The 23,392-nt window shown below is 43.9% G+C and overlaps 1 protein-coding gene across 4 annotated transcripts in view; it reads left to right on the forward strand.

Moving 5' to 3' along the window:
* The window catches only part of TMEM117 (transmembrane protein 117), a 537,883-nt gene that overhangs the window by 339,077 nt on the left and 175,414 nt on the right, over nucleotides 1-23,392 (forward strand). For all 4 annotated transcript variants that reach the window (XM_029057972.2, XM_029057969.2, XM_029057970.2 and 1 more), the window contains one exon: nucleotides 10,876-10,973. In XM_029057972.2, coding sequence (XP_028913805.1) covers nucleotides 10,876-10,973 — 98 coding nt within the window. The remainder of the gene's footprint in view (nucleotides 1-10,875; nucleotides 10,974-23,392) is intronic.

Consider the following 23,392-nt stretch of genomic DNA (forward strand, 5'->3'; position numbering starts at 1 on the left):
AAATATAACTAAACAGAATTAATCTGTGAAAAAGCTGGATGACATGAGATATTTACCCAAATATTTTTTTACTTAACCTTGAGGTCTGGATAAGATATAGTTTGATATAAAAATTGTTTCCAAGAACGTATCAAGCAAGCAACAACTAGAAGTAAAAATATTTGCGGAAATGTTAATTCTTTCTCTGAGGAAAGTGTGATAGGATTCCATTTCATCTACCGTTATTACTGTTAAGATTATCTGTGGCATTTATGTCTATATTTTTACCCTTCAAAATGTTAGATAGTTGTTTTTGATTCATGAGTTTCAGTTGATTGAGGGAAATTCCTCATATATTTTTGCTCTTGTGATAAATACTGAGAATCATTTTTGATTGAAAATAATAATTCAAAATTTGTATTTTAGGTGATGGCAGAGTCTCTTATTTTGCAATAGATGAAAAAGAGTGTAAACAAACTTGAAAATTGCAATAGGAGTGACTCTCTTTTTGAAAAAAAAGAAAAGTGTGTTTCTTTAAGAAAACAGTGATCTTCCGAGGAGCTGAGAGAAGCAGACTTATCAGCTGAGTGGTCACTCACTGGGAAGGTAGTTGTAGTTATTTTCTAGGACAGAACTGTGAAGACCAAGACATAAGGAGGCAGAGTTGTTGAAACAGAGACAGGCTCAAAATAGGACAACCCCAATAGTGCAGCAAGATTTCCTCTTCATTCACGAATAATAATAATACTCATAATGACATTTGTTAAGGACTTATGACGTGCCAGGACTGTACTAAGCATTGGGGTGAATACAAGCAAATGGGGTTGAACACAGTCCTGTTCCACATGGGGCTCAGCGTCTCAATCCACGTTTTAAAGATGAAATAACTGAAGCACAGAGGAGATGAAGTGACTTGCCCAAAGTCACACAGCAGCCAAGTGGCAGTGCTGGAATTGGAACCCATGATCTTTTGACTCGACTATCCACTGGGCCCTGATGCTTCTTTAATGTGGAGTGTGTGTTGGGCAGGAGGGGTTGGAGTTGAGCGGCTTGGCTCTGCACCTGTCTTTGCAGTCTAATTTCCATGCAAGGTAGGGCACCACTATCCACTAACCTGCATTTTTATTTATATTAATGCCTGTCTCCCCCTCTAGACTATAAGCTCATTGAAGGCAGGGAATCTACCTGCTATACTGCTCTTTTGTATTCTCCCAAGTATGTAGAATGGTGCTCTGCACTCAGCAAGTGCTCAATAAATATGATTACCTGACTGATTTTCCCCATATCGCTCCAACTATAGGGGGGTAGTTGTATGCCTAGTTTGGTGTTCCACAGCTAAAAATTCCCAATACCCATTTCCGTACGCAAAAGCTTGGCATCTAATGATAGGTATTGCAAGACAACTGGAATTCATCAATCAGAAAAAGCATGTGTTCTTCTTGAGCAGAGGTTTTGAAACACTAACTTTGGGAGGCTGGAAGCAGTTTTAAAAACAGTGACAAATGAGAAGCAATGTGGCCTAGTGGGAATAATAATAATGATAATAATGATTGTATTTGTTAAGCGCTTACTATGTGCAAAGCACTGTTCTAAGTGCTACTCTCTCCTTAGGCCCCCTGTTCCTCCCCCTCCCCCATTTCTCACCCCCAATGATCTGGCCACCTACTTCATCACAAAAATCAACACAATCAGATCTGAGTTCCCCAAAGTCACCCCCCCTCCCCTACTTTCCCATCCTTCCCTGCAGTATCCTCAGAGGAGATCTCCTCCCTCCTCACAAATGCCAACCCCTCCACCTGCGCTTCGGACCCCATTCCTGCTCACCTTATAAAAACCATCTCCCCTGCCCTCCTCCCTTCCTTAACTTCTATCTTTAACCACTCAATCGCCAATGACTCCTTCCCCTCTGCCTTCAAACATGCCCATGTCTCCCCCATCCTAAAAAAACCCTCTCTCAATCCCACTTCCTCTTCAGTTATCGCCCTATCTCCCTACTACCCTTCCTTTACAAAATCCCAGAATGAGTCATCTACACTCGCTGCTTAGAATTCCTTAACTCCCATTCTCTCCCGGACCCCCTCCAATCTGGCTTCTGTCTCCTCCACTCTACCAAGACTGCTCTCTCTAAGATCACCCATGACCTCCTTCTTGCCAAATCCAATGGCTCCTACTCCATTCTAATCCTTCTTGACCTCTCAGCTGCCTTTGACACTGTCGACCATCCCCTCCTCCTCCATACCTTATCTCACCTTGGCTTCACAGACTCCGTCCTCTCCTGGTTTTCCTCTTATCTCTCTGGCCGATAATTCTCGGTCTCCTTTACAGGCGCCTCCTCCCCCTCCATCCTTTCACTGTTGGCATTCCTCAAGGGTCAGTCTTCTGTTCTCCATTTACACTCACTCCCTTGGTGAACTCATTCACTCTCACGGCTTTGACTACCATCTCTACGCAGATGACACGCAGATCTACATCTCCGCCCCTGTCCTCTCCCCCTCCCTTCAGGCTCTCATCTCCTCCTGCCTCCAGGACATCTTCACCTGGATGTCTGCCTGCCACCTAAAACTCAACATGACCAAAACTGAGCTCCTCATCTTCCCTCCCAAGCCGGGTCCTCTCCCAGACTTCCCTATCACCGTGGATGGTACGACCATCCTTCCTGTCTCTCGGGCCCGCAACCTCAGTGTCATCTTTGACTCGTCTCTCTCATTCACCCCACACATCCGATCCGTTACCAAGACCTGCCGGTCTCACCTTTACAATATCGTCAAGATCCGCCCTTTCCTCTCCACCCAAACGGCTACCTTACTGCTACAGGCTCTCGTTATATCCTGGCAAGACTACTGTAATAATGTTGGTATTTGTTAAGCACTTACTATGTGCAGAGCACTGTTCTAAGCGCTGGGGTAGACACAGGGGAATCAGGTTGTCCCTCATGGGGCTCACAGTCTTAATCCCCATTTTACAGATGAGGTAACTGAGGCACAGAGAAGTTAAGTGACTTGCCCACAGTCACACAGCTGACAAGTGGCAGAGTCGGGATTCAAATCCATGACCTCTGACTCCAAAGCCCGGGCTCTTTCCACTGAGCCACACTGCTTCTACTGTGTCAGCCTTCTCTCTGATCTCCCTTCCTCCTCTCTCGCCCTACTCCAATCTATTCTTCACTCCGCTACCTGGCTCATCTTCCTGCAGAAACGTTCTGGGCATGTCACTCCCCTTCTTAAAAACCTCCAGTGGTTGCCTATCAACCTCCGCTCCAAACAAAAATTCCTCACTCTAGGCTTCAAGGCTCTCCATCACCTTGCCCCTTCCTACCTCTCCTCCCTTCTCTCCATCTACTGCCCACCCCGCACGCTCCGCTCCTCTGCCGCCCACCTCCTCACTGTCCCTCGGTCTCGCCTATCCCGCCGTCGACCCCTGGGCCACGTCCTCCCACGGTCCTGGAATGCCCTCCCTCCTCACCTCCGACAATCTAATTCTCCCCCTCTTCAAATCCCTACTTAAAGCTCACCTCCTCTAAGAGGCCTTCCCAGACTGAGCTCCCCCCCTTTTTCCCTCTGCTCCCTCTACCCCACCCACCTCTCCACAGCTAAACCCTCTTCTCCCTCCTTTCCCTCTCCTCCTCCCCCTCTCCCGTCCCCCCCCCCACCAACACTGTACTCGTCTTCTCAACTGTATATATCTTCATCACCCTATTTATTTTGTTTAATGAGATGTACATCACCCTGATTCTATTTATCTCATCTCATCTCATCTCATACCTCATCTTCCCTCCCAAACCTGGTCCGCTCCCAGACTTCTCTATCACCGTGGATGGCACGACCATCCTTCCCGTCTCTCAGGCCCGCAATCTCGGTGTCATCCTTGACTCGTCCCTCTCGTTCACCCCACACATCCTATCCGTTACCAAGACCTGCCGGTTTCACCTCTACAATATCACCAAGATCCGCCCTTTCCTCTCCACCCAAATGGCTACCTTACTATTACGGGCTCTCGTTATATCCCGGCTAGACTACTGTGTCAGCCTTCTCTCTGACCTCCCTTCCTCCTCTCTCGCCCCGCTCCGGTCTATTCTTCACTCCGCTGCCCGGCTCATCTTCCTGCAGAAACAATCTGGGCATGTCACTCCCCTTCTTAAACAACTCCAGTGGTTGCCTATCGACCTCCGCTCCAAACAAAAACTCCTCACTCTAGGCTTCAAGGCTCTCCATCACCTTGCCCCTCCTACCTCTCCTCCCTTCTCTCTTTCTACCGCCCACCCCGCACGCTCCGCTCCTCTGCCGCCCACCTCCTCGCCGTCCCTCGGTCTCGCCTATCCCGCCGTCGACCCCTGGGTCACGTCCTCCCGCGGTCCTGGAACGCCCTCCCTCCTCACCTCCGCCAAACTGATTCTCTTTCCCTCTTCAAAACCCTACTTAAAAATCACCTCCTCCAAGATGCATTCCCAGACTGAGCTCCTCTTCCCCCTCTACTCCCTCTGCCATCCCCCCTTTACCTCTCCGCAGCTAAAGCCTCATTTTCCCCTTTTCCCTCTGCTCCTCCACCTCTCCCTTCCCATCCCCACAGCACTGTACTTGTCCGCTCAACTGTATATATTTTCGTTATCCTATTTCTTTTGTTAATGAATTGTACATCACCTTGATTCTATTTAGTTGCCATTGTTTTTACGAGATGTTCTTCCCCTTGACGCTGTTTAGTGCCATTGTTCTTGTCTGTCCGTCTCCCCCGATTAGACTGTAAGCCCGTCAAATGGCAGGGACTGTCTCTATCTGTTGCCGACTTGTTCATCCCAAGCGCTTAGTACAGTGCTCTGCACATAGTAAGCGCTCAATAAATACTATTGAATGAATGAATTTATTTGCCATTGTTTTTATGAGATGTTCTTCCCCTTGACTCTATTTATTGCCATTGTTCTTGTCTGCCTGTCTCCCCTGATTAGACTGTAAGCCCATCAAAGGGCATGGACTGTCTCTATCTGTTGCCGACTTGTAAATTCCAAGCGCTTAGTACAGTGCTCTGCACATTGTAAGCGCTCAATAAATACTATTGAATGAATGAAATTGGTCAGGTTGTCCCACATGGGGCACACAGTCTTAATCCCCATTTTACAGATAAAGTAACTGAGGCACAGGAAAGTGAAGTGACTTGCCCAAGTCACAGCTGACAAGCAGTGGAGACAGAATTAGAATCCATGACCTCTGACTGCCAAGCCCATACTCTTTCCACTGAGCCACGCTGCTTCTGGGGAAGAGCACAGGCCTGGGAGTCAGAGGACCTGGATTCTAATCATTCATTTATTCAATCATATTTATTGAGCACTTACTGTGTACAGAGCACTGTACTAACTGCTTGGAAAGTACCATACAGCAATAGAGACAATGCTTCTCCACATCGGGCTTGCACTCTAGACAGGGGCAGACAGACATCAAAACAAATAAACAGGTCTGACTCTGTCAACTGCATGTTGTGTGCCCAAGGGTGAGTCACTTGCCTTCTCCGGGCCTCAGTTTCCTCAACAATAAAATGGGGATTATATTCCTGTTTTCCCTCTTACTTAGGCTGGTAGCTGGAGCGGGGCAAGATCTGTGTCTGTCTTTATTAATTTGTACCTACCCTAGCTTTTAGAACACTATTTGACAGCACTTAAGCAATACCATAAAAAATGCTGCAAATTTAAAAATTTTTTTAATTATGGTATTTGTTAAGAGATTAACTATGTGCCAGGCACTTTTCTAAGCTCTGGGTGGATATAAGCAAATCGGGTTGGACACAGCCCCTGTCCCACGTGGGGCTCACAGTCTCCCCCTTTTCCCTTGCTCCCTCTGCTGCCTCTCATCCCCCCATCTTAACGTCCCCTCAGCTAAGCCCTCTTTCTCCCCCTTTCCTTCTGCTCCTCCCCCTCCCCCTTCCCCACCCCTCAGCACTATGCTCATCTGCTCATTTGTATATATTTTTATTACCCTATTTATTTTGTTAATGAGATGGACATCCCCTTGATTCTTTTTATTGCTATTGTTTTTGTCTGTCTCCCCCAATTAGATTGTAAGCCCGTCAGTGGGCAGGGATTGTCTCTTTTTGTTGCCGAATTGTACATTCCAAGTGCTTAGTACAGTACTCTGCACATAGTAAGCGCTCAATAAATACTATTGAATGAATTAATAACACTGATGGTATTTGTTAAGGGCTTACTTTGTGCTAAGCACTGTTCTAACTGCTGAGGGATACAAATTGATCATGATCAGGTTGTCCCATGTGGGGCTCACAGTCTTAGTCTTAATTAGAGAAGCAGCGTGGCTCAGTGGAAAGAACACGGGCTTGGGTTTCAGAGGTCATGAGTTCGAATCCCGGCTCTGCCACTTGTCAGCTGTGTGACTGTGGGCAAGTCACTTCACTTCTCTGTGCCTCAGTTCCTTCATCTGTCAAATGGGGATTAAGACTCTGAGCCTCATATGGGACAAACTGATGACCCTGATCTACCCCAGCGCTTAGAACAGTGCTCTGCACATAGTAAGCGCTTAACAAATACCAACATCATTATTATTATTATTATTATTAATCCCCATTTTACAGATGAGGTAACTGAGGCCCAGAGAAGTGAAGTGACTTGCCCAAGGTCACACAGCAGACAAGCGACAGAGCCGGGATTAGAACCCATGACCTTCTGATTTCCAGGCCCGTCCTCTATCCACTACTCCATGCTACTTCTCAAATGATGTATGCAAATGATATAGTAAGCACTCTACCAAAAAGCAAGATAGAGCTTTTCAACCTCAACTACATGCATGGATCGATATCTATCAGTAGCAGCATCTTCAATCAGTCAATCACTTTAATCTTCAAATACCGATATATGCATACATACATTGCAGGCGGTCTGCCAGGCAACTACTAGCCCTTACTGTGTGCAGAACACTGGACTAAGTGGCAGGGAGAATTCAGTATAACAGTAAACAGACACATTCCCTGCCCACAATGAGCTTACAGTCTAGAGGGGGCTCATAGTCTAAAGGAGGGAGAGAACTTTGGTCTTTACTCATCAAGTACTTTCATTCATTCATTCATTCATTCATTCAGTAGCATTTATTGAGCACTTACTATGTGCCGAGCACTGTACTAAGTGCTTGGAATAAACATTCTCATCCTACTCTCAATCCCACAGCATTTATATACTGACACTTGTACCCTGCCTCATTCCCTATCTGTAATATATTTAAATTTCTGCCTCCCCCCCATATTGTAATTCATGTGGCTGGAGAAGCAGCGTGGCTCAGTGGAAAGAGCACGGACTTTGGAGTCAGAGGTCATGGGTTCGAATCCTAGCTCTGCCACTTGTCAGCTGTGTGACTGTGGGCTAGTCACTTCACTTCTCTGTGCCTCAGTTACCTCATCTGTCAAATGGGGATTAAGACTGTGAGCCCCACGTGGGACAATCTGATTCCCCTGTGTCTACCCCAGTGCTTAGAACAGTGCTCTGCACATAGCAAGTGCTTAACAAATACCAACATTATTATCATTATTATTATCAATCCCATTGTATTGTACACTCCCAAGTGCTTAGCACAGTGCTCCACACACAAACACGCCACAAATCAGCAGACAGCAGTGAAGCTGGGAATAGAACCAAGTTCTCCCAACTCCCAGGCCCTTGCTTGCTAGGTTAGACCACACTACTTCTACTTTTCATAAAGCAAACAACACCCGAAGCTCCTCAAAAATTGATGCCTTTGGAAACCCACATCATTATAGGCGAAGGATATTGATCTTGGTTGTAAATTTTCGACAAGTTCCCGTTGCAGTCAGAGCTATCAAAAATTAATAATTTCTCTCCGATCCACCAGCCTACCTGCCATGATCTGCCAGCAGGGAGAGAATTTGCAGCTCGGTTGTCTACAAAGTCTTTTTCTCAACATGAATAATACTGACAAAATGCTCGAGGCTTTCGAGTACGATACTACTCTCGTCGCCATCTTTCCGGAGAAGGTTGAAAGTTTTCACATTCCCATATTGGAGCGTTTCCTTCCTACCCACTTCTGGCCTCAGGAGAGGAGATGCAGCAAACATAGGTTATGGTCATGGAGGTGCCAGATCAAGGGTATCAAGGATACCAACCAGCCAGTGGAAATGAGGGAGAGCCCCATCAGGATTTTAGGGCCGAGCGGGTAGCGGTAGATGACCCATTCCTGTAGCATATTAATCAATATTACTGATTGATTCCTTCCCGTAGGAAACTTTCAGTCTCAAGGGACTTTCTATGTTTATATCTCTTATGCTACATCATTATTTGTACTTTATTCTTGTGGATTCATTTGGGGTGGAATTACAGAACAAACAAATCCTTATTTTTCCCTTTGTGATGCATGATCTGGGGAAAATTGGTCAGGTGAGAGATCCATAGGACAGACATATCCAGTTCTATTCATTTTTTTCTACAAAGATTTTTTTTCCCTCAAAGATGATTATGTCCACAGAATTAGAGAAGATCTTCATTGTGGATAGGGAATCGGTTGGTTTATTTTTATTCTGTACTCTCCCAAACAGTACAATGCTTTGCACACAGCAAGAGCTCAACAAATGTGATTGAATGGAGATGTGTGAGCAGGAAATGTATCTGTTATATTGTTGTATTACACTCTCCCAAGCACTGAGTATACAGTAAGTGCTAAAGAAATACCACTGATTTATTGATTGATTGATGACATCTACCATGTAGGCTGAATGGAGAGCAGTGGTCCACAACTGAGTTTTTGACCCCTGACCAGTATACTTTATATACCTCTACATGCATACATGGAGACAGGGAGACATCAGTATCCATGAGCTAGGTAGTAGTGAAAAGCTGGAGAATAGAAACCTTAAACTCAAGAAATGCAGTCAGCCACCCATGGTAGACTCATTTATTCATTCATTCATTCAATCAATCAGTCAGTCATATTTATTGAGTTCTTACAGTGTGCAAAGCACTATACAAGCACTTGGGAAAATGCAGTAGACCTGTTCTGACTCCAAGCCAACTAAGATTAATAATAATAATAATAATAATGCTGGTATTTGTTAAGCGCTTACTGCGTGCAGAGAGAGCACTGTTCTAAGTGCTGGGATAAATACAGGGGAATGAGGTTATCCCACGTGAGGCTCACAGTCTTGATCCCCATTTTACAGATGAGGGAACTGAGGCACAGAGAAGTGAAGTGACTTGCCCATAATCACACAGCTGACAAGGGGCAGAGTTGGGATTGGAGTTAAGTTTGCAGTTAGCAATTGCCATATACCCTGGTCTCAGGGTCATGGCACCTTGGGAAGTCATTAGGAACATGCATGGCTGGCAACAAGTGAGGGTTGTCTATGGAAATTCAAGTGGAAGTAATAAGATAACTGTGGTTTTTTTAAGCACTTACTATAAGCGCTAGTGCAGTGCCCTGCACATAATAAGTGCTCAATAAATACTATTGAATGAATGAATGTGACAGGCACTGTACTAAGCCCTGGGGTGGATACAGGTAAATTGGGTTGGACCAAGTTCCTGTCCCATGTGGGTCTCACAGTCTCAATCCTCATTTTACAGCTGAGGTAATTGAGGCACAGAGAAGTGACATGAGTTGCCCAAGGTCACACAGCATACTAGTGGCAGAGCCGGAATTAGTACCCATGACCTACCCACTTGCGTTTCCCACTGGATAGACATGGACCTGGGAGTCAAAATGACTGGAATTTTAATCCTGGCTCCACGACTTATCTCTTTTTCACCGGCTGTCCCTCTGCTTCCTACCCTCTGAGAAAGTCCAATGGTTACCCATCCACCTCCACATCAAACAGAAACTCATCACCTTTGGCTTTAAAGCACTCAATCATCTTGCCCCCTTCTACCTCACCTTGCTACTCTTTACTACAACCCAACCCACACAATTCTCTCCTCTAATGGTAACCTTCTCAATGAAGCTCGATTCCGACTATCTCAACTCCGACCTTCGCCCACGTCCCGCCTCTGGCATGGAATGCCCTCCCTCTTAGTATCCAAAATTCGATTACTCTCTCCCCCTTCAAAGTGTTATTGAAAGCACATCTCCTCCAAGAGGCCTTCCATGACAAACTCTCCTTTCCTCTTCTCCCTCTCCCTTCTGCATTGCCGTGACTCGCTCCCTTCATTCAACCCCCTCCCAGCCCCACAGCATTTATGTACATATCTGCAATGTATTTATTTATATTAATGTCTGTCTCCCTGCTAGAATGTAAGCTCATTGTGGGCAGGGAATGTGTCTCTTTATTGTTACATTGTACTCTCCCAAGTACAATACAAGTACAGTGCTCTGCACTCAATAAATATGATTGAATGGATGAATGAATGAACAGTAAGTGCTTAACAAATAACACCATTATTATCATTATTATTATAATTCCTTTTAAACATACCTTACTTATCTTATTACTATACATTTGTACATATGCTCATTCTTTAGTTTAGTTTGCCTGTGAAAGAGCTTCATTCGTCATAAAATATACCTTCATTCTCATTTTCAAGTGCTAAGTACTGCAGTACTGCAATCTGAAAATGAGTGCTCAAGAAATCCAGTTGATCAGTTGATCATTGCTGAAATTCATACTGAAAATCTGTAAAAGAAAATATTTGTATTTCCAAATGGATTACAGCTACTATTTAAATGTACACATCCTTTAAATAATACAAGCCAAGAAAACTCTCTGGACACACATACCAGAACGACTTTCAGGCAGAAGCTGGGACGTTCTGAAGAAGGTGTGTCCACGGTGTGGCTGTGGATCAGAAATGACTCAACAGCATTTGAAGAAGAAGATATCCAAGATTGGGTTTATGTCATATCTGTGACTAAAACTGAATTTCAAATTTTTTAACAACTAAATAATTTTCTTGTATATTTTTAGGTCACAGACATGATGCTTCAGGACAAACCTTATCCTGATTGGGGGAAATCTGCTCGAGCTTTCTGGAAAAAAGGAAATATTAGGATAATTTTATTCTGGTAAGACATTTTCTGTTCTAGAGATTTATTCATATTTACAGGCCTTTTTCAAAATTTGCCTTTTATCATAATAATAATAATAATAATGGTATTTGTTAAGCGCTTACTATATGCCAAGCACTGTTCTAAGCACTGGGGTACATATAAGGTAATCAGGTTATTCCACATGGGGCTCACAGTCTTAATCCTCATTTTACAGATAAGGTAATTGAGGCACAGAGAAGTTAAGTGATTTGCCCAGGGTCACACAGCAGACAAGTGGCGGAGTCAGAATTAGAACCCGTGTCCTCTGACTCCAAAGCCCGTGCTCTTTCCACTAAGCCACGCTGCTTTAGGGTAGTGGGACAACCTGATTCCCCTGTGTCTACCCCAGTGCTTAGAACAGTGCTCGGCACATAGTAAGCGCTTAACAAATACCAACATTATTATTATTAGTAATTTTAAGGGAATACTATAAAACTATTAAATTGTTCCTTAAAGTGCTATAACACTTGACCTGCTTCATGAGTAAACATGTGTTACTTTTTGGGGCATAAGTGGAAATAAAACATTTATATAGTTTCAACTCAGTTTGGCAGTGGGAATCAAGGTGTTGTCATTCTTTAAGTTAAAGTACAATACCAGATAAAAGGCACATGCCACTGTTGAAAGACAGGCACATCATTAAGAACAGTATGCCTTGGAATCTCCAGCTTATGTAGGTATTCTTCTCTCTGCCTTGGCTACCATGTACCTCAGTGTTTTTCCTTTCTACCACCTCCACAGTGATGTGTACATTTGAATAACAGCTGCGGTCCATTTCCCTGTTTCGGTAATGACTGTATTTTGTATAAATCAAATAGAAATAAAAGCTTTTTAGAATAGCATGATTTCACTGTCACATTAGTTAAGAACAGTGAAGCATCATAGGAAGCAGTGTTCCTAATGGAAAGAGCATGGGCTTGGGAGTGAGGGTACCTGTTCTAATATTAGTTTTGCCACTTGTCTGCTGTATGACCTTGGGCAAATCATTTGGCTTCTCTGTGCCTCAGTTTCATCATCTGTAAAATGGGGATTCATTGCCTGTTGTCCCTCATACTAAGACTTGGGCTTAGTATAGCAGTTGACACAGAGTCTGTGCTTAACAAATACAATTATTTTTATTAATCCAATGTATCATCTTTATGCTATACTGAAACAAATCCTCCAGTTCAGAGTTGGTGGCATGATAGAGAACTTTTAAATTATTGTTGATAGATGATAGAGATCAGTTTAATCTGCTTCACTGTTCTCCTGACGATAGATAGAAAATCTAATTTCATTTGTTGAATCCGATCTCATGCCATTGCCCTTGGACATCGTAGAATACGCTACTGCTATTGAAATCACGCATGGGTGAATTTGTGACTGAAAAGGCCAGTGAAGAACCCAGAGACCCGCGCAGACTGTGGATCCACAAAGGCTGACCTCTGGGATTCCATCGTCTTTCGAATTTTCAGTGCTGTACTCTGTTTTTGCTTTTGATCTGCATTTGAGGAAGGCAGGCAGTTTTTAGATACCAAATCTTCACATTTCACAATAAATAAGGCGTTAGGAAAAATGTAATTGTTCCTCAAAAAACTTTGGCTTAAAGCAATATTATTCAAAGAGGCTTATTTCTTTGACCGAAGAAATAAAGCAGCTCAGTTTAAATTCTTGAAAAGTAGATGAGAACATTTTCAGACCTCTAGTTGTAAAACACAGTTGTTCATTTGTGTTTGTTAGATGTACATTCAATCTGAACTTACAGAAGGCAAAGACATCTCAGCATTCAATGTTATTATCTCAAAGAGCTATTTATTTTTCACCCTCTATTGTCTTCAGGCAGAGGCAGAAAACTAAGACATGGTGGAACTGGGCATGCTCAGTGAGGTCCCCTTAATTAGTAATAATAATAGTAATGATGGTATTTGTTAAGCACTTATTATGTGCCAGCCACCATTCTAAGTGCTGGGGGTGGGGGATACACAGTAATTAGGTTGTCCCACGTGGGGCTCATCCTCTCTTGGTTCTCCTCTTATCTCTCTGGCCAGACATTCTCGGTCTCTTTCACAGGCTCCTCCTCCCCCTCCCATCCTCTAACTGTTGGAGTTCCTCAAGGGTCAGTTCTTGGCCCTCTTCTGTTCTCCATTTACACTCACTCCCTTGGTGAACTCATTCGCTCTCATGGCTTCAACTACCATCTCTACGCAGATGACACCCAGATCCACATCTCTGCCCCTGTTCTCTCCCCCTCCCTGCAGGCTCGCATCTCCTCCTGCCTCCAGGACGTCTCCACCTGGATGTCTGCCTGCCACCTAAAACTCAACACGACCAAAACTGAGCTCCTCATCTTCCCTCCCAAGCCGGGTCCTCTCCCAGACTTCCCTATCACCGTGGATGGTACAACCATCCTTCCCGTCTCTCAGGCCCGCAATCGCAGTGTCATCTTTGACTCATCTCTCTCGTTCACCCCACGCATCCGATCCGTTACCAAGCCTTGCCGGTCTCACCTTTATAACATCGCCAAGATCTGCCCTTTCCTCTCCACCCAGATGGCTAACTTACTGCTACAGGGTCTCGTTATATCCCAGCTAGACTACTGTGTCAGCCTTCTCTCTGATCTCCCTTCCTCCTCTCTCGCCCCGCTCCAGTCTCTTCTTCACTCCGCTGCCCAGCTCATCTTCCTGCAGAAATGATCTGGGCATGTCACTCCCCTTCTTAAAAACCTCCAGTGGTTGCCTATCGACCTCTGCTCAAAACAAAAACTCCTCACTCTAGGCTTCAAGGCTCTCCATCTCCATCGAACAGTGCCCGACACATAGTTAGTGCTTACCGAATACCTTGAAACAAAATGCCTTGTGCAGAGCTCTGCAGTACGTATCATCGATTAAATGATTGTTATTCAGTGCCTGCTTTGTGCAGAGTACTCTGTTAAGCCTTTGGGAGAGTGCAGTGGAATTAGTAGAAATTAATTGAAGCAGTATGGCTTAGTGGAAAGAGCATGGGTCTGGGAGTCAGAGGTCGTGGTTTCTAATCCTGGCTCAGCCACTTTTCTGCTATGTGACTTTGGGCAAGCCACTTCACTTCTCTGGGCTTCGGTTATCTCAAATGTAAAATTTGGATTAAGACTGTGAGCCCCACATGGAACAACTTGTTTACCTTGTAACTACCCCAATGCTTAGCAGTGCTTGGCACATAGTAAGCTCTTAACAAATACCATAATAATTATTATTAGTTGAAGGGGTAATAATAATGATAATAATGTTGGCATTTGTTAAGCTCTTACTATGTGCACAGTACTGTTCTAAGCGCTGGGGGAGCTACAGGGGAATCAGGTTGTCCCACATGAGGCTCACAATCTTCATCCCCATTTTACAGATGAGGTAACAGGCACAGAGAAGTGAAGTGACTTGCCCACAGTCACACAGCTGCCAAGTGGCAGAGCTGGGATTCGAACCCATGACCTCTGACTCCAAATCCCGAGCTCTTTCCACTGAGCCACGCTGGGTAATCTCTGACCTCACATTTGTCATTGATGTCATTAAGTAGTCAGACATCTTTCAGATTCAATGACTGCTGACCATAGAACGTGAATCACTATGGTGACATGAGTATGGGCAAGCAGATCATTGCAGTTGCCATGATTAAACTGTAGAATATAAGCTTGTCTCTAGACTCAAAACGTATTGTGGGCAGGGAATGTGTCAGTCCATTGTATTTATTTAGTACTTACTGTGTATGGAGCACTGTTCTAAGAGCTTGGGAGAGTACGATTTGACAACATAACAGACACATTCCCTTCCCTTGTACTGTACTCTTCCAAGCTTTTCATACAGTGCTCCACACACAGTAAGTATTCAGTACATACGGTTGAATAATTAGTCACTACCGCATTCATTGCTATGGACAGAAACATGTTCGTCTCCAAACAATCTGGTTCATTTAGACATTCAACTGATTGTCAGTGTCATCCATTTAAGGAACTATTATTCTCTGCCAGTTTCCATCAGCAGGGCTATCTCATGGGAGAGAGAATAAGAAAAAGGAGGTTTCACTGGGGAAGGCCTCTTGGAGGATACGTGATTTTAAGGATTTAAAGCTGGGAAGAGTGACAGTCTGTCGAATGGGGAAAAAGAGGCCCAGTCCAGAGGTACCACATGGAAGAGGGGTTGGCAGTGAGATAGATGAGATCCAAGTACAGTGAGTAGGTTGCCCATAGATGACCATAGTGAGCATGCTGTGTGGTAGTGGGAAATCTAGCCTGTAAGCTTGCTGTGAGCAGAGACATGTCTGTCCACTCTGTTGTATTGGACTTTCCCAACACTTAGTAGCATGCCCTGCGTATAAATGCCACTGATTGATTGAAATCAGCAAAGTAAGATAGGTTGGGACCAGGTGACTGAATACTTTAAAGTCAATGGTAAGGAGTTTCTGTTTGATAACAAAGTAGATAAGCAACCACTGGATGTTCTTGAGGAGGGGGGAAACATGGACTGAACCTTTTTTTTAGAAAAATGATCTGAGTACCAGAGTGCAATATGGACTGGAGTAGATAGAGACAGGAGGCAGAGACATCAGCAAGGAGGTTGATGCAGTAGTCAAGGCTGAGTAGGATATTCATTATTATTATTAATATCATTACTATAAGAGGTTGAGTCATTGTGGTAGCAATTTGGACATAGAAGAAAGAGAAAGGGTGGATTTTAGAGATGTTGTGAAGGTTGAACTGACAGGATGTGTTGACAGATTGAATATGTCAGTTGTGTGAGAGCAAAGAGCCAAGGATAAAGCCATGGTTATGGGTTAGTGAGGCAGGGAGGATGGTGGTGCCGTGTATAGTTATGGCCAAGAACAGGGTTTGGGTAGGAAGGGGAAGAATTCTGTTTTAGATATATTAAGTTTGAGGTGTCATGAGGCCATCCAAGTAGAGATGTCCTGAAAGCAGGAGGACTTAAGAGACTGCAGAGAAGGAGAAATATCAGAGCTGGAGATGCATTTTGGGGAATCCCCTCCATAGAAATGGTAGTTTATCCCATGGGAGCAAATGAGTTCTCCAAGGGAGAGAATGCAGATAGAGAATAGAAGGAGGCCTAGAATTGATTAGGGGTGGGAGGTAGGATAAGCCTGTAAAAGGGACTGAGAATGAGCAACCAGAGATTTAAGAGGGGAACCAGGAGAGGAGAGTGACAGTGAAGCCAAGGTTAGATAATGTTTCCAGGAGAAAGGGATGGTCCACTGTGTTGAAATCAGCTGGGATTTGGCAGAAGATTATGATTAAAAGCACATCTCTTCCAAGAAGCCCTCCCTGACAGCCCTCATTTCCTGTTCTCCCACTCCCTTTCCATCAGCCTTGCACTTGGATATGCACCATCCTCAGATCCTCAGTCCCACATCACTAATGTGCATATCCGTAATTTCTTTATATTAATGTCTCTCTCCCCTTCTAGACTGCAAGCACCTTTTTAAATGGTATTTGTTAAGTGCCTACTGTGTGCCAGGCACTGTACTAAGTGCTGGGGTAGATATAAGCTAATCGGGTTGGACACAGTCAATGTCCCGCATGGGGCTCCCAGCCAATCCCCATTTTACAGATAAGGTAACTGAAGCACAAAGAAGTTAAGTGGTTTACCTAAAGTCACACGGCAGACAAGCGGAGGAGCCAGGATTAGAATCCAGGTCCTTGTGGCTTCCAAGCCCATGGTCTATCCACTAGGCCATACTGCTTTTTGTGGGCAGGGAGTATGTCTACCAATTCTATTATGCTGTACTCTCCCAAGCACTTAAGACAGTGTTCTGCACGCAGTAAACACTCAATATAAAAGATTGAGGGCCAGGTGACTGAATACTTTAAAGTCAATGGTAAGGAGTTTCTGTTTGATAACAAAGTAGATAAGCAACCACTGGATGTTCTTGAGGAGTGGGGAAACATGGACTGAACCTTTTTTTAGAAAAATGATCTGAGTACCAGAGTGCAATATGGACTGGAGTAGATAGAGACAGGAGGCAGAGGCAGAGTGGAATAGAAGAAGTTGGACATGACAAGAAGCAGGTTATTACTAACCTTTGAGAGGGCAGTTTGTGTGTAATGAAGGGAATGGAAGCCAGATTGGAGGTGGTCAGGGGGAGAATTAGAGGAGAGGAAGAGTCAGTGGGTATAGACAACTCACTCAAGGAGTTTTGAGAGTAACAGTAGGAGGGAAATGTGATAACTGGAAGCAACCCTGTGCTCAATATATCATAGTGGATAGAGCATGGGCCTGGGAGTCAGAAGATTAAGGGTTCTAATCCTGACTCTGCCACTTGTCTGCTGTGTGACCTTGGGCAAGTCACTTCACTTATCAGTGCCTCACTTACCTCATCTGTAAAAAGGGGATTGAGACTGTGAGCCCCAAGTGGGACAGGGACTCTGTCCAGGCCAATTAGCATATATATACCCCAGGGCTTAATACAGTGCCTGACACATAATAAGAGCTCAAGAAAGAGATTTTTGAGGAAAGAGGATATGTTAGCATGTTTGAAAGTACTGTGGAAGAAGTCATTTGGAAAGTGAACAATTGAAAATGGGCTTCAGGGAAGGGGGCAAGTGACTTCATAATGTGTGAAGGGATGAGGTTGGAACCACAGGTGAAAGGGGTAGATTTGAGAGGCAGTGGGAGATCTCCTCTTGTGATACTGCTGGGAAAGATGGGAGAGTCAAAGAAAGAACAGAGAGGGAGGGACTGCAGAGGAGAAGGGGTGATTTTAGGGAAATAATAATAATAATAATGATGGTATTTGTTAAGTGCTTACTATGTGCCAAGCACTGTTCTAAGCTCTGGGGTTTATCCAAGGTAATCAGGTTATCCCACATTGGGCTCACAGTCTTAATCCCCATTTTGCAGCTGAGGTCACTGAAGCACAGAGAAGGTAAGTGACTTGCCCAAAGTCACACAGCTGATAAGTAGCAGAGTCGGGTTTAGCACCCATGACCTCTGACCCCCAAGCATGTGATCTTTCCACTAAGCCACACTGCTTCTCCAAGAAATCCAAGAAATTTCAAGAAATCAAGAAATCCATCTTGGCATTTTCAATTATATCAATAAAATGTGTGGTCAGGTCATTGGGGCAAGAGGTGTGGTAGGAGAGAGAAAGGAATTTTGAGTGAGTTAAAAGTCTGAAATAGCTAGTGAGGTCAATGGGCATGGGAGTCGATAAGGATGGAGAAATCATTTTCCTGGTTGTAGAAGAGGGCAGAGCTAAAGCAGTTGAGGATGGACTTCCAATGGATGGGGTTGGTCTGATACCTGGATTTCCACCAGTAGTGCTCCACAACTCAGGCTAAGGAGCAAAAGAAGCAGACTGTGGAGATGATGTACGGCTGTGGGTTAGTGATAGAAGATTAGCGAAGGGATATTGGAGCAAATGAGTTGAGTTCAGAAGAGAGGGTGATTTTCAGGGTGTCAAATTGTGATGACTTTAGAGAAGCAGTGTTGCCTAGTGGAAAGAGCATGTACTTGGGGGTTAGATGACCTCACGTCCCAACCCAGCTCTGCCATCTGTCTGCAATGTGACCTTGGACAAGTCACTTAACTTCCATGTGCCTCAGTTACCTCATCTGGAAAATGATAATTAAATCCTACTCCCTCCTAGTTATGCTGTAAGTCCCATGTGGATCAGGGACTGTTTCCAACCTGGGAGGCAGCAAGGCTTAGTGGATAGAGCATGGTCTTGGGAATCAGAAGGTCATGGGATCTAATCCCTGCTTCTTGACTTGTCTGCTGTGTGGTCTTGGGTATTCACTTCGCTTCTCCTGGCCTCATTTACCTCATCTGTAAAATGGGGATTGTGGCTGTGAGCCCCACGTGGGACAGGGACTGTGTCCAGTCGAATTTGCTTCTATCCAAGCAAATCAGTGCTTGGCACATAGTAAGTTCTTAACAAATACCATAATTATTATTATTGTTAACTTGCACCTACCCCAGTACTTAGATAAGTGTTTGGCCCATAGTAAGCTCTTAAGTACCATAATTATTATTAGTATTATCATTAGAAAATTGTTGAGGGCCAACAGATCAGAGGTCTCTGTGGGGAAAGAGGACAGATTTGCTGGGAGCGGTTGTGTGTGGAAGAGAAGGCAGGTGAGGAGAATTTGGTCAGATAGAAAGATTTCAGAGTTGATGAGGTAGAAATTGTACAGCAACTAAAGATGATGAGATCGAGTTTGTGTCCACGTTGGTGAGTGGGTGAGGGGGGGTGGAGCAGGAGATCCGTGGAGCTGTGGAGTGAGAGAAAGGGGATATTACAAGGATTGTTTGGACCTTCTACAGGGATATCAAAGTCCCAAAGAATCAGTGTTGGGATGGAGAGAGAAGGACTGTGAGAAAAGGATCAAAATTGTTCTGAAAGTTGGAGTGGGGCCTGGGGGAATGGTAGATAATCGTTACTAGTAACTGAAGTGAGTGGTAGAGTCAGATGATATTAACTTGAAAGAAAGGGAAATGGGAATGGAGAAGGTGGAATGGTGAGAAAGTGGCATTGGGGAGCAGAGAAACAGCATGGCATAGTGGATAGAGCTTGGATTTGGGAGTCAGAAGAACCTGGGTTCTAATCCTGTCTCCACCACTTCTCTGCTGGGTGACCCTGGGCAAGTCATTTAACTTCTACGCCTCTGTCGCCTCATCTATAAAATAGGGATTGAGTCTGTGAGTCCCCTGTAAGACACAGACTGTGTCCAAACTGATTATATTGTGTCTACCCCAGTGCTTAGTACAGTGCCTGGCACATAGAAAGCATTTAAATACCATTTTGAAAAAAGGAAGTCAACTCTTCCCCCTTTCTCAGTGAGTCTTGGGAGTGGGAGATGAGGTATCTTTATGGAACGGAATAATAATTTTGGTACTTGTTAAGTGCTTACTGTACTGTGTGCTGGGATAGATCCAAGACCCACAGGTTGGACACAGTCCCTGACCCACATGGGGCTCATAGTCTAAGTAAGAGCGAGTAGGATTTAATCCCCATTTTCCAGATGAGGGTACGCTTGACAAATAGTAAGTACTTAATGAATGGCAGCATTATTAAGGGCATAATGTCCACTAATCTCCCTCTCCCACTAACAAATAGGACCCTAGATTGTAAGCTTTTTATGGGCACCGAACGAGTCAATCAACTGTTTTATTTTATTCTCCCAAGCACTTCATACAGTGCTTTGCACACAATAAGTGCTCAATAAATACAATTGATTGATTAACTCCATCCCTGCAAGCCCCTCAGGTGCTCCTGGGCATCCTTCTGATCTACCCTGAATCATATTTTTCTCCTTTAATAGATACAGGCTTAGTACAGTCTATACCCAGATCTACTTCCAGGGACACAGGCATTTTTATTTTTTATATGAGTGCTTGGTTTACTACCTGGCTTAGAGTAAGCACTTGACAGATATCAATCAACTGTATTGAGTTCTTACTGTGTGCAGAGCACTGTGATAAGCACTTGAGAGAGTACAATGTAACCATAAACAGACACATTGCCTGCCCATAACAAGCTTACTATCTAGAGGGAGAGACAGACATTAATATGAATAAATAAATGCCATTAGAAAAATGAGAGGTTCAACTCTAACTAAGCTCTGTCTCGGGTTTGTACAACTGGAATGCTCTTGAATGAAGATTGATTTTTACCTTTCGTTAAAAAGCATTTTAAATAATACAGTAATGGCTGTAAGATAACTAACATGGTTTGAGAATGAGATTTCATTTTCAAATTTCTGAGATGGCACTGCAAACTAGGAAGATTTCAAATCAAGAGGGGAGCTAGCAGATTTTGTATTTTTAAAGGAGGATTCTTATTTTATCTTGCCCCATATCTTCACAGTATTATTCACACGAAAAAGTCTGTTGCATGAAGGTGAATATGGAAATGTGTAAAATGAAGAAAACACGTTTTTTGTTCTTAGTTTTTAGATAAAAGAGCACTCTGGCGAACATAAAGGGCAACATAAATTCTTTTATTTTTAGCTGTAGGAGATAAAACCCTGCAGCCTCCAACCAGCTTGTAGATGAAATAAAAGATACTATTTGCATTCAATGTGTCACCCTTTCAGCAAAGGGCATCCTTTACCATTTAAAGGGGGAGAAAAATTGGGCTTTGGTGAATAGCATAATGTGGAAAATGCATGCATAGGATTTCATTAGTCTTTTGAGAAGATATTTACGGTAACCATTTATATAGAAAACAATTCAACTTTATTCTGGTAAATTTAGCTCTTCTTACACAGTAGGAGATAATCACTAAAAAAATCACAGAAATATTGATTCCCTCAGATATTGGCAAATTGTTAATCTGCCCCTGCATCTTGTGATAGCCCCAGCTAAGAGTCTTTTTTTTTAATGGTATTTGTTAAGTGCTTACTATGTGCCAAACACAGAACTAAGAGCTGGGGTTAGATACAAGCTAATCAGGAAGAGCACAGTCCATGTCCCACATGGGGCTCACGTTATTAATCTCCATTTTACAGATGAGGTAACTGAGGCCCAGAGAAGTTAAGTTACTTACTCTAAGTCACACAGTGATTGTGGCACGTCTCCAAATAGAGTATGCAATATTGATACATTTGCAATGCTAAATTTACATTAGACCCCAAACCTCAATGATGTTCTATCTTTTTGCTACGTAAATTTATTAAACTTGCCATTTTCAGTACATACTGCATTAAGAGCCCAAGGACTATAATATGGTACATCTAAACTGTGTTATATCAAGATCTGTATAGAGACTAGTTTTTTTCTGTACATATTTACTGAAGTGGAGATTTATCCAAAAATCATTGGTCCTGATTTTTTTTACTTAATAGTTCTTGTTCCAGTTTGTTAAAGATCAAGGTCAGAAATGTATTTTAGCATAAGAACACCTGCTCCATCATGTGAAAGCTTCTGTTCGTCCTTGATCTGCCCCTGACAGTGAGGTGTCTCCTCATCTTTACTGAAAATCCTGGCTCTCCCCAGAAGACAGTCTCTCCTGCCACCCTTTCTGGAGGGGAATCTCATCTTCTTTCATTCCCAAAAATCATTGGTAAAGGGAAAGGAATTGGCTTCCTTTTTGCTCCCCCGTGCCACTTTCCCATCATCCCACCTACCCCATCCCTCTTTTTCCCTTTGTTTTTAATGGCATTTGTTAAGCACTTACTATGTGCTAGACACTGTACTATGTTCTGGGGTAGATAAAGGGAATCAGGTTGGATATAGTCCCTGTCCCACATTGGGCTTACTGTTCTAATCCCTATTTTACAGATGAGGTCACTTCAATTCTTTGGGCCTCAGTTACCTCATCTGTAAAATGGGGATTAGAACTAACTGAGGCCCAAAGAATTGAAGTGACTTGCCTAAAGTCACACAGCAGACAAGCAGCAGAGCTGGGATTAGAACCCATGACTCCCAGGCCCTAGCTATATCCATCACACCCTGCTACAAACCAACCCGCATGCTTGATTTGCTTGTAATTGCCCCATTGCTCAGTACAATGCTTGGCACATAGTAAGCACTTGATAGAAACCATCATCAGCTCTCTTTTAACAACAGCATTTCTCAGTCCATATTGACTTCCATGCCTTTGCTTATGCTGTGTCAGATTTTTGCCTCCTCCTCCAATCCCTTTGTGATGCTATCAGGAGAATCAGGCCTAAATCCCTGCCAAAGGAGCTTCCAGAGTCACTGAAGAGTGCCCTGACCCCAGTCAGCCTCCACTAGGTTTTGGATTTTTTAATAGGTTTTGGGGCATCCTACTCACTGATTCCCGGGGCATCCTACTCACTAACTCCCCCTGCTTCCCCAAGTCCATTCACACCTCTTACTGCCACCACTGTAGGGCTTGTCCAAGGTTACTCAGCAGACAAGTGTTTCTACAGAAATGCTCTGGGCATATCACTCCCCTGCCCCCTCCAAAATCTCCGGTGGTTGCCTATCAACCTTCGCATGGAACTAAAACTCCTCACTGTTGGCTTTAAAGCTCTCCATCCCCTTGCCCCCTCCTACCTCACCTCCCTACTCTCCTTCTACAGCCCATCCCGTACATTCCGCTCCTCTGCCACTCACCTCCACACTGGGATTCATTCTCACCTGTCCCACTGTCGACCCCTGGCCACGTCCTACCTCTGGCCTGGAATGCCCTCCCTCCTCACATCTGCCAACTAGCTCTCTTCCCCCCTTCAAAGCCCTGGGAACTCACCTCCTCCAGGAGGCCTTCCCAGACTGAGTGCCCCTTTTCCTCTGCTCTTCCTCATCGCCCCTACTCCCTCTCTCTGCTCTACCCCCTTCTCTGCCCCACAGCACTTGTGTATATTTGTATATATTTATTACTGTATTTATTTTATTAATGATGTGTATATATTTATAATTCTATTTATTTTGATGCTATTGATGCCTGTCTACTTGTTTTGTTTTGTTTTC

The sequence above is a fragment of the Ornithorhynchus anatinus genome, chromosome 2 (assembly GCF_004115215.2).
Source record: "Ornithorhynchus anatinus isolate Pmale09 chromosome 2, mOrnAna1.pri.v4, whole genome shotgun sequence".
Taxonomy (NCBI): Eukaryota; Metazoa; Chordata; class Mammalia; order Monotremata; family Ornithorhynchidae; genus Ornithorhynchus; species Ornithorhynchus anatinus.